The sequence below is a fragment of the Lepus europaeus genome, chromosome 5, assembly GCF_033115175.1.
Source record: "Lepus europaeus isolate LE1 chromosome 5, mLepTim1.pri, whole genome shotgun sequence".
In the NCBI taxonomy this organism is placed as follows: Eukaryota; Metazoa; Chordata; class Mammalia; order Lagomorpha; family Leporidae; genus Lepus; species Lepus europaeus.
This window is the reverse complement of record NC_084831.1, coordinates 43,677,624-43,689,818: the sequence shown is the minus strand read 5'-3', so window position 1 is coordinate 43,689,818 and position 12,195 is coordinate 43,677,624. Positions and strand designations below refer to the sequence as shown.

The 12,195-nt window shown below is 40.0% G+C and overlaps 1 protein-coding gene across 4 annotated transcripts in view; it reads right to left on the bottom strand.

The window, feature by feature from the left end:
• ZFYVE9 (zinc finger FYVE-type containing 9) overlaps positions 1-12,195 on the bottom strand; it is a 217,359-nt gene that overhangs the window by 125,811 nt on the left and 79,353 nt on the right. For all 4 annotated transcript variants that reach the window (XM_062191321.1, XM_062191324.1, XM_062191322.1 and 1 more), the window contains 2 exons: positions 11,133-11,238; positions 5,429-7,533 (listed from right to left, as the gene is read on the bottom strand). In XM_062191321.1, coding sequence (XP_062047305.1) covers positions 5,429-7,533; positions 11,133-11,202 — 2,175 coding nt within the window. In that variant the 5' untranslated portion in view covers positions 11,203-11,238. The remainder of the gene's footprint in view (positions 1-5,428; positions 7,534-11,132; positions 11,239-12,195) is intronic.

The window sequence follows — 12,195 nt, the reverse complement described above, 5'->3', positions numbered from 1 at the left end:
TGACTTGGTGCCCATAATGTTCCTGTCCTGCTTTGTAATTCAAGAACTGGTAAGTGAAGAAGACCTAAAAAGCTAATTTTGTTAGGCTACTCCATCACTTGTTAACAATAATCACTCTCTGTCTTCCTTACAAATTCAAATCCTCAAATCCTCAAATTTTTACCAATGCCCAACTCTAAAGTTCATCCAAGTAAGCAATTCAAGTAAAACAAAGGTTTGCTGCTGTGTCTAGTGTAGTAAAAAAGCTCATAGCTTTGGAACTGGACAGCTTTCTTTACAACCCACATATTTCCATTTATATTCTGAGATTTGGGACAAGTTACTCAACCTTTCTGAGGCACATTTTTCTTATCTGTAACTAAATTTAGAGAAATGTGATGTTAGACTAGATAAGCCTTGCATAAATTAGCCTTCAAAAACCTGTTAGTCTCACTTTTAACACCATTCCAAATACAAAACATCTAAGCTAGAAGCATAAATTCATAAAATTTTATCTTTAATTGCTATTTTTATGTCTATTATATCACATAGTAGATAAAATAATCATTTACTGGGGCCAGTGTTGTGGCATAGGGGTAAAGCCCATCCCATATGGGCACCAGTTCGTGCCCCAGCTGATCCAATTCTGATTCAGTTCCCTGCTAACAGCTGGGAAAAGCAGCAGAAAATGGTGCAAGTACTTGGGGCTCTGCTACCCATGTAGGGCACCTGGAAGAAGCTCTTGGCTCCTAGCTTCCACCTGGCTCAGTCCTGGCTTTTGCAGCCACTGGGGTTGAACCAGCGAATGGAAGATCTCTTTTTTTTCTTTTTCTCTCTCTCTGTAGCTCTTTCAAATAAATAAATAAATCTTAACAAAAAAAGTCAAATATCAACTGGTACCTAATAAAGTATAACCAGTCACATCAGTGACAGTAATAGAAGAGTGACAAACATTTGCGATTGACCAAGTGAAAAATAACTTTTTTCTTTTAGTAATATTCTCTACTTTAAAAGAACACCTTTTCCCTACACTCAAATTCAGCAGCTCTTCTAGGCTTTTTAAGTGAAATGGTCAAATAAAAATATTCAACACAAATGGATCTTCATAGACAATAAATATATTCAAGCATATTTTTATCTTGACTCATTTTTCTGTAAAATGAAATTTATTTCTGTTTTCCTACTGCTAACTTTATAATTTAATGTGATCCCATTTTTTCACACTCTTTAGAACTTTGTTCCATAAATTATATCTCTGTTCATATTGCTAGAATGAATGAAAAAGTATGATGGGAAAGTAATATGACTAAAGGAAAGAATACTGGCTTTACAACTGGCTGTGGCACTACATGCATTTATGAAACTGACCTTGACCTCTCTGAACTTTAGATTCTCAATATGTGAAACAGGAAAAATTAACACCCACTCTACAAGATTCTGATGAACACTAAATGAAAATTAATATAAAGCACACATAAGTGGCACTATCGATACATTATATACATTATAATTTGCTGTGGGATCGGAGAGTCTGCTTGTCTACTCAAATTCGTGGTTCACAACTATTTTTTGGATTCTTTTAGAAACTCCAAAACTCCAGATACTCCTCTTCCCATCCACTGAAATCGGTGCCCCTCATTATTAATTACAGGAGATCACAAATCTCAATTTATGGATCTCTGAATCTCGATTGCCTAGCCTGCTTGCAGTAGAGATAATTTAGCTATATATACCAAGTAGAAAAATTATATGGAAATGCTTAATTTCCACTAGAAGGGAACAAACTAATTTTCATTGCAACAGATAATGTTTTACAAAACTACATTATTTGGAGTATTTTTCTAGGAATAGTTCCAGTATAATCTGATTAATATCCAGAAAAAGTATACCTACGCTTAGAGGCCATTATCTTAGAAACTCAGATTTTTCTCATCAATTATTCTTTTTAAAAAATATTTATTTATTTTAATTTACTTCAAAGGCAAAGCAACAGAGAGAGAGAGAGAGAGAGAGAGATCATCTATCCACTAGTTCATTCCCCAAAAGTCTGCAACACACAGAGCTGGGCCAGGCAGAAGCCAAGAGCCAGGAATTTCATCTGGGTCTCCCACATAGGTGGCAGGAGCCCAAGCAATTGAGCCACTGTCTGCTGCCCTCCAGAATGCATCAGCAGGAACCTGGATGGAAGCAGAGTAGCCAGAACTCAGACTGGCACTCCAAAATGAGTTGTGTGAGTCCCAAGTGGTGTCTTAACTTGCTGCACTTTAACATTAAGCTGTCTCATCAATTCTTGTACCATCTCTGAGGTCACTGGAAATGGAAAAAAGGGGATGGAATTACAAATCCACAAATCCTCAAATTCCATGAATTCCTCGAAGCAAAAATTCCACCTATGTTTATATGCATTTTTGTCATTATTTTCTTTCTGAATGCATCCGAGGTACCTAAATTTACTAATTACATCTGGATATACTGGTCTGTAAAAAAATTGTTTCTATTATCTGCCTAAGGAATAAAAAAAAAGTCATAAAATGTTTTACACAGTACACAAAACAGAACAATAAAAAACGATGAATCTGGCCTAATCCTTTAATTGAAAAATGCCCTGTTCAGGCTCTGAAACACAGGTCTACCTCAATTAACAAAAATAACACTGCAAAAATACTTAGGAATTAGGTTGCTTTCTTTAAACTTTAATAATCAGAGACCAACAACCCAGTCTCAGTTTTCACTTTTTTTCTATTCTCCACATTTGATTCTTCTGTGTTGTGTTCTTGCTGAATTCCCACCCAGGGGCTAACTCGTGACTGATTAGCCAAACCAGGCAATACCGATTCCCTTTACCAATAAATTGTTCCAAGACCGCAGGTCTAGACTAAGCCAGTTAAGTTGAAGGAAGCTGCTAGAGATTCTTTCCTCCTGAGTTGATTTTATAGATTAGAAACTAAGGTTTAGGGGCCGGTGCTGTGGCGCAGCGGGTTAAAGCTACGGCTTGCAGTGCTAGCATCACCATATGGGCATCGGTTCGTGTCCCAGCTGCTTCACTTCCAATCCAGCTCTCTGCTATGGCCTGGGAAAGCAGTGGAAGATGGCCCAAGTCCTTGGGCTCTTGTACCCTTGTGGGAGACACAGAGGAGGCTCCAGGCTCCTGGCTCCTGGCTTCAGATCAGTTCAGCTCTGGCCGTTGCGATCATTTGGGAAGTGAACCAAAGGATGGAAGACCTCTCTCTCTTTCTTTCTCTGGCTCTACCTCTCTCTGTAACTCTGACTTTCAAATAAATAAAATAAATCTTAAAAAATAAAAAAAAGAAACTAAGGTTTAATGAAGTTACATATATATAAAAAGTTACGAAACTGAAATTTGAATCCAGACTCACACCAAACTTCATATTCTTTGTTTTCATATTTTTTAAAAAACATGAAATCCTATTTTTCATATTTTTTAAACACAGGAAATCCTGTTTTTTCTTTATTTACAGCTCTTGTTTAAAGAACAAACTAGGGGTCTGCACTGTGGCATAGTGGGTAAAGCCACTGCCTGCAGTGCCAGTATCCCATATAGGTGCTGCTTCAAGTCCTGGCTGCTCTACTTCTGATCCAGCTCTGCTATGACCTGGGAAAGCAGTAGAAGACGGCCCAAGTTCTTGGGTCCTTGCACCTGCATGGGAGACCTGGAGAAACTCCTGGCTCCTGGCTTCAGATCAGCCCAGCTCTAGCTGTTGCAGCCATTTGAGGAATGAAGCAGCAGATAAAAGACCTCTCTCTCTCTCTCTGCCTCTGCCTCTCTATAACTCTGCCTTTCAAATCAAATATACAAATCTTAAAAAAAAAAAAAACAAAAAAAAAAACTAGTGAGTTATTTACTAGATAGAAGAATTTGGAGAGAGCTAAAGAATACCAATTGTTCTTATCATAAGGAACAACTCTGTTTGTACCAAAGTTATTTTGGGGGAAAAGACCAAAACATGTGTGTATGTGTCTACAATGCCCCAGAATAGTACAGCAGCAAAATCCTACAGAGATTCTACATGTACTATTCAATTTCTTAAGAATTAAATAATATGGGGCTGGCATTGTGGCATAGCAGTTAAAGCCACAGCCTGCGATGCTGGCATCCCATTTGGGCACAAGTTCATGTTCTGGCTGCTTCACTTCCAATCCAGTTCCCTGCTATTGGCCTGGGAAAAGCAGCGGAAGATGGCCCAAGAGTCTGGGCTTCTGTCATCCAAATGGGAGATCCAGATGAAGCTCCTGACTCCTGGTTCCTGGCTCCAGCCCGACCTAGCCCTGGCCATTGCAGCCATCTGGGGAGTGAACCAGTGGCCTCTCTCTCCCTCTCTAAAATTCTGACTTTTTTTTTTTTTTTTTTTTGACAGGTAGAGCTAGACAGTGAGAGAGAAAGAGACAGAGAGAAAGGTCTTCCTTCAGTTGGTTCACCCCCCAAATAGCCACTACGGCCAGCGCACTGCGCCAATCCAAAGCCAGGAGCAAGGTGCTTCCTCCTGGTCTCCCATGTGGATGCAGGGCCCAAGGACTTGGGCCATCCTCCACTGCACTCCCGGGCCACAGCAGAGAGCTGGCCTGGAAGAGGAGCAACCGGGACAGAATCCGGTGCCCCGACCGGGACTAGAACCCGGGGTGCCAGTGCCGCAGGTGGAGGATTAGCCTAGTGAGCCGCGGAGCCGGCTTTTTTTTTTGCCAGGCAGAGTTAGTGAGAGAGAGCGAGGCAGAGAGAGAGTTATAGACAGTGAGAGAGAGACAGAAAGAAAGGTCTTCCTTCTGTTAGTTTTCTTCCCTAATGGCCGCTAAGGCTGGCGCTGCGCCAATCCGAAGCCAGGAGCCGGGTACTTCCTCCTGGTCTCCCATGTGGGTGCAGGGACCCAAGCACTTGGGCCATCCTCCTCTGCCATCTTGGGCCACAGCAGAGAGCTGGACTGGAAGAGGAGCAACTGGGACTAGTACCCGGCGTCCCAGCCGGGACTAGAACCCGGGATGCTGGCGCCGCAGACGGAGGATTAGCCAAGTGAGCCACAGCGCCGGCCTATAATTCTGATTTTCAAATAAATAATCTTTGAAAAAAAGAATTAAATAATATGAGGTCAATCACAAATACTTCCTAAACTGAAAGAGTAACTTCCTTATTTCAAACTATTCTATTAACCAAGTATCTATCAATATAGAAACCACAAAGTTAACACTTCCTCAATTCTCATCTCTTCCTGGTAACTGATTCAGCATAAGTCTTGGCAACAATAAAAAAAAAAAAAATCATATACTCTATCTAAGAATTAGCAAGACAATTTTTATACAGAAATTTAATAAAACTGGGTTTTCTGAAACTATTTGTTATCTCAACCAGAGTATATTCACTTTATATTGCCTTTTTAAATCTCTAATTCAGCATTATGAAATGGCATGCCAGATTTCTTATCTGATGCATTTAACTTACCTTCCCACATGCTCTGCAATGATGCCTCCTTTTGGTGAATGTAAACCTGGCTTCACATTTCATACAATTTGGAGCCTGGGAATCCGGTACCCATACTGGAGCCACTTCACCCAGAGTAGTAAATGGCTTTCTGGAAGAAATTCCAAACTGACCAGCTCTGAGATCATTATCTGGACTATCTGGAGCTAATGCAAGGCACGGTCTATTGGAGATCTCAGCCTCATAACTTTCCGAATGTTCTCCATTTGTATCACCAATAGAGATGTTTCCCAAAGATGCGTTGCATATACTGGTTGCTGAATTTTCCCCTAATTTTGCTTTCCCAAGAGTATCATTTTTGTTTTTAATATTATTTCCACTGTTTGCAGGAAGGTCATTTTGTAAATGGTCGGACAATGGCTTTGGAATTTGAAGTTTAAGATTAGATGGTTGTTTGGGTCTTGCACCACCAAAAGGAACACTGATAGGTTGCAGGTTTGCTACTATCTTAGGGGAAGATTGCCCAAGCACTGCTGGAACTTGACTACAGAAATTATGCAAATAATTTTTCTTCATTAGGTCACCAGTACTGTTTAAAAGTAATCCACTTCCTTCTGTGGCCTCATTTCCCCTTTGTTCGTAAATATTTGAGTAGCATTCTGATTTGCTCTCCTCTATTTCTTTTTCTTCTGTTACTGAATCTTCTTTGGAGGGTAAAGTCTTTGGAACAAAAGAAACAACTGGGCTCTGCATTCCATAGGAATCACAACCATTAGTTAGAGAATTTGCTGCTGGTGCATCTACAACAGTGGAGAAATCGCATCCTTCACTTTCATTCATGCAAGTTCCTTTTAAGTCTAGACATGCATCTGCCATGCCAACACATTCTCCTGCACTATCACCACAAGTCTCCTCAGGCTGACAAGTCTGCAGAAACTTTCCATCTTCTTCATTTACGTGGCTATCATTCATCTCATTTAGTTTAGCCAATTTCCAATTAGTCATCTCCTCAGATTCAGAGAAATGCTCTGTCACATGAAGGAAATCTGTAGTGCCAAGAATTTTTTCATGTTTATAACCTTCATTTTCATCAGCCCTAACTTCAGCAGGCACAAGGCAATCTGAAAACTGTTCATGGTTATTATCCCTTCCAGACCCATTTGGCATGTCTGGTTTGAGACGCAAAGGTAAAACAGACCGGAGAGATTCTTCAGTTGTTCTCTCCTCGGCTGGCTCTTTTTTTATCAGAACACCCTCATTCGAGTGGGGAAAGGAGTTATTACTCCCTACATCTGTCCTAGAAGAGCTGTTTTTGCCACTGAGGTCCTCCTCTGGTTTACAGCCCTCTTGCTTTTTAACAGTAGGACTCCCATCTGTTCCCTGGGATGAGATTACAGAATCAATTGTTAAACTTGTAATTGCAGACATGCAGGAGTCTCTACCTATATTTTCATCAACCTTTAATTGTGAAGAGGAACAGACACTGGCTAGACTATCAGATGAAGTAGTATATAGATGGTTAACAGAATCTCTCTCTGCTTTTGGTCTATTCAATGAATCCATTTGTTTCTCTGAGTTCATATCTTTTTCAGTGGATCCATTCACACTAAAAGCAAATTGATCAGTTTGTCTGTTTTCATTATCCAGTGAATGGCTAAAAGCATCCATGAGGGATTGACTATTATAATTATTACAATCCTGCAAATCACTTTGCAATGTCCTTTTATCACAGTTATGCATGACAGCTACAACAAGAACATTTTTTTCATCTGGCAGACAAGTTAGGTTTCCACACTTCTCTCCCACTTCAATAGCACTGCACAGATCATCTCGATTATAGTTTCTCTTAATTAACTGATCTTCTGCAACAGCATTTTCATCAATCCACATTGTGGCAATCTCCGGATTTAGATTACAGTCTTGTCCATTAGCACAATGATCCTCTCCCTCTGGAGTCAGAGAAGCTGAATGAGCCTGGGAGAAGATTTTCAGCTGTGGTTGTAACTCATTAGAAACTGCAGGCTCATTCACACTGGTCAATCCTGAGTTAAATGCTGGTCGTTGAGAAGGGGGATCTAGACTCTTATTCCAATTTGTATCCAATAAGGTAGGAGAAACTGTTTCATCTGAAAAGATAATTACAGGAAATTTGTTGGTAAAACTGAAAAGCTACTCGAACTAAGTTAATCAACATTTTGTACTCTGAAAATATAATATTTCTAGAATGTGAAGGTTTCTAATTTCTGGCTAGGAATAAGAGAGCTTATGGGTAATATCTCAGAACATTTCAAAAAACAAAATAATTCTACCTCAATTAGTAACATAATTAAACTGACCCACCAGCTATAGTTGGACCCAGGAGAGGGGAAAACAGCCTTAGCCTGTACACAGGGTAGAACAGAGAATAACCTAAGAAGGGGAAAATAATCCAGAACAGTGGTGAGAATATAGTAATTGAGTGGTAAGGAAAATGAAGGAATTTTCTGTGGAAACTGAATGCTCTATAACTTGTATCATGATTGGGAATTGGCTTACAAGGTATCTTCATTTTTCAAAACTGTACAAGATCTATCCTTTTTTTTAAAAGATTTTATTTATTCATTTAATTATTTGAGAGCCAGAGTTACAGATAGAGAGAGGGAGAAACAGAGAGAAAGGTCTTCTATCTACTGGTTCACTCCCCAAATGGCCACAAAGGTCAGAGCTGGGCCAACCTGAAGCCAGGAGCCAGGGGCTTCTTCCAGGTACCCCATATGGGTGCAGGGGCCCAAGCACTTGGGCCATCCTCCACTGCTTTCCCAGGCCATTAGCACAGAGCTGGATGAGAAGCAGAGCAGCCAGGACTTGAACTGGCACCCATATGGGATGCCAGCACCACAGGTGGAGGCTTAACCTACTATGCCACAGAGCCAGCCCCTCCAGCTTTCCTTCTAATGCCCATCCTGAGAGGCAACAGATGATTGCTCAAGTAGCTGGATTCCCGCCACCCACATGGGAGACCTAGATTGATTTCTTGGGTTTGAGTTTCAGCCTGGCTAAGTTCTAGCCCTTGGAGGCATTTGGGGAATGAAATGAGCAGCTGGCTCAATGCATGCTCTTTCTCGATCAAATAAATCAAATAAACAGATTAACTTTTTTAATAAAAGGAAATCATATTTTCAACCTAGTTCCTGAAAATATGAGACAGCATTTCTTAATAGTCCAACAGGGGGACAGGTGCTGTGGCGCAGTAGGTTAATCCTCTGCCTGTGGCACCAGCATCCCATGTGGGTGCCGGATCTAGTCTCAGCTGCTCCTCTTCCAATCAGCTCTCTGCTGTGGCCTGGGAAAGGGGAGGGGGGGAGGGAGGGAGGAAAAAGATTGACCCTGCACCTGTGTGGGAGACTGGGAAGAAGCACCTGTCTCCTGGCTTTGGCTCGGCGCAGCTCCAGCCGTTGCGGCCATTTGGGGAGCGGATCAACGAGGAAGATCTTTCTGTCTCTCCCTCTCACTGTCTGTAACTCTACCTTTCAAATAAATAAAATCTTTAAAAAAAAATAGTCCAAAGGAATGATCAAGTATTAAAATGTTCATTATTTAGCCACCTATTACCTGGGCATCACATCAGTTACCTAGTATTTATCATCACAGTCCATTTGTAGTATATTTGCCATTCAAAGAAAGAAATAAAGTAACACAAAATGAGAAATAATTTTACTTAAAATATATTTTCCAAGGTACCTGGCTAGAGATGATAGCTTATAACATAACTGGTACTTATAATTATTCAAAAAGTAATTCAAACAAAACACGTAGTTACAACCAAAGTTGATTTCAGAATCCTCCTTCTAATGGAGTTATATTTTGCAAACGCCATGTTTTCTATCTAAAATATTTTCATAGATTCAAAAAATGTACTGAAAAAGTGGCCCGAGAGTGCAGTGGAGGATGGCCCAGGTCCTTGGGCCCTGCACCCGCCTGGGAGACCACAAGAAGCACCTGGCTCCTGGCTTCGAATCGGTGTGGTACGCCGACCACAGCGCGCCGGCCACAGCGCGCCGGCCACAGCGCGCCGGCCGCTGTGGGGGGTGAACCAACGGAAAAGGAAGACCTTTCTCTCTGTCTCTTTCTCACTGTTCACTCTGCCTGTCAAAAACAAAAAATAAGGTATATACAAAGAACCCTACTAGAATCTGAAGAAGTCAGAGAGATACGAACAATGAACAGTTTTATTAGAGTCAATGGTATTCTAGAAGCACAGTATTCACATAATTAGGTGTAAAACTTATTAAGACATGCCATGACTCAAATAACTGATACACGGAGGACTAAATAAAAAAAAAAAAAAGGTTACAAAAATATCTGTACCAATGGTTGAACCTCAGAGGATAATACACCTCCTAGTTTGGTATGTATAAAGCCCACTTAAATCTGATCAAATTCTAAAAGATTGTATTTCATACTTATATGAATCAGGAATGAGCTTAGGAATATGGGTTAGCAGTAGGTCATAAACAATAAAATTTGAGAAGAGCAGGCATTGCAGATGATCTGCATGACCCCATGTTCTATTTAAGGCTCATCTTTCATAGACTTGAAGGAACAAAATCAAAGCTAATCTCTTCTCAGTTGCTATCAAAGAACAATCCAAATCACTGCATACAGTGAGAATGTGAAGTCCATTACTCAAATCATGGACTTTGGATGGAAATATATTACTCTGTAAACTTGCTACCTGCCATTTCCTGTTCGAAATAGATAAAACAGGTGAAGGGAAGGGAAGTGAGGGAAATTTAATTATGGCTTATATACTCAAATCAAACTAAGAGGGCAATTTAGGGTAAAAACTTCCCTAGATGAAGTGAACCTTAACCAGACATTTCTATATCAAGGTTTGAGAATGTGTAATTTAATTAATCATTCTGGCATTAAGTCAAAAAATATAAATCTTAAGATCAGGTTTAAAATGTATCATTACTTTACTGGGCAATCAATATGGAACAAATTATTTTGCTTGGTTCAGGAAATGCAAGCTCACAATCTGGAGCTTTTCTTTACCAGAAATTGATTTATTAGGGTAGTAAGGGCTCAGGCTTTAGTATCACGCTGCCTGCAACCCAACCTGACACTTGTCAAACAGGTAACTTTGGGAAAGCTGCCAAACTTCTGTCCTTTATTCTCATCTATAAAATGGAGATAAAAAGGTCACTTTCATGGAATTTGTTTTAAAGGTTAAATGATATAATCCCATGTAGGTATTTGGCACCTAGTGTTAAAAATGTTATTTCTTATTATTATATCATCATCATCATCATCATAAAGTCATCAGATCTGATTTTTTTAAGTACAGTATCCTTTAATATGCCCACATTTTCTATATTGTAAGTCCAAATACAGGGGTAAGCACTGTGGTACAGCAAGTTAGGCTGCCACTTGACCACATTCCATTTTGGAGTGCCTGGGCTCTTCTCCCTCCACTTATGATACAGCTTCCCGTTAATATGCCTGGAAAGGCAGATGATGGCCTGTATATTTAGGTTCTTGCCACACACATGGGAGACCTGGATTAAGAGTTCTTGGTTCCTGGCTTTGGCCTGGGCAAGATTCTGCTGTGACAGGCATTTGGGGAGTGAACCAACAAACTGAAGGTGTGTGTGTATGTGTGTGTGTCCTTCTATCTTTCATTCTTCCTTTCAAATAAATAAATAAATTTAACCCAAATTAATTCACCAACATTGAATCTCACCTTCGTTTTGTTCAAATTCATCTAATACCTTGTCCAGGTTGTAAGCTTCTGCTTGGAAGTAATTCTCCATCAGTGAGGAAACACCACTCAAGAGACTTTTTTAAACCTAAAAAGTAGATCAGATTTGTTTTACACTTTGAATTATTAAAATGTGATTTATAAATTTTAAGCATACAAGGATAAAATCTTTTTTTTTTTATTTGACAGAGCTAGACAGTGAGAGTGACAGAGAGAGAAAGAGACAGAAAGGTCTTCTTTCCATTGGTTCACCCTCCAAATGGCTGCCACGCTGGTGCTGCGCCAATCTGGAGCCAGGTGCTTCCTCCTGGTCTCCCATGCAGGTGCAGGGCCCAAGCACTTGGGACATCCTCCACTGCTATCCCAGGCCACATCAGAGAGCTGGACTGGAAAAGGAGCAACTGGGACTAGAACCCAGCACCCATATGGGATGCCGGCACCACAGGCGGAGGATTAACCAAGTGAGCCACAGCGCAGGCCCCAAGGATAAAATCTTACAAAGCTATTTACAAATTGGTGAACTATAAAACCCACCATCACACTGGATGTATGACCTCTAAGCTAATAAAGTCTAGAAACCTATAAGCTGACAATCATCAAAATACAATCAGCCCTTGGTATCTATGGGTTCTGCATTCACAGATTCAATGAAATGTGAGCCAAAAATATTTGAGGAAAAAAACTATAAGCATGTACATTTTCCTTGTCATTTTCCCTAAACAAATAAAATATAGCAACTATTTACATTGTATTAGATATCATAAGTAGTTTACAGATTATTTAAGTATAAGGAAGTATGTAAAAAGATTTGCAAATACTAAACCATTTTATAAAAGGGGATTGAGCACCCATGGATTATGGATTTTGGATTTTCAAGGGCCCTGGAATCAATCCTCCACAGATATGAAGGCACAACTGTTTAACTAAACACAGAAGGCAGACTTGTTAATTACTTCAACAGGACGCACTTCGTAAAACAAATTTCAGACACTGGGAAAAGAATAATTTTATTTAGGGTAAAATTATATTTCTATTAGAAAAGCAA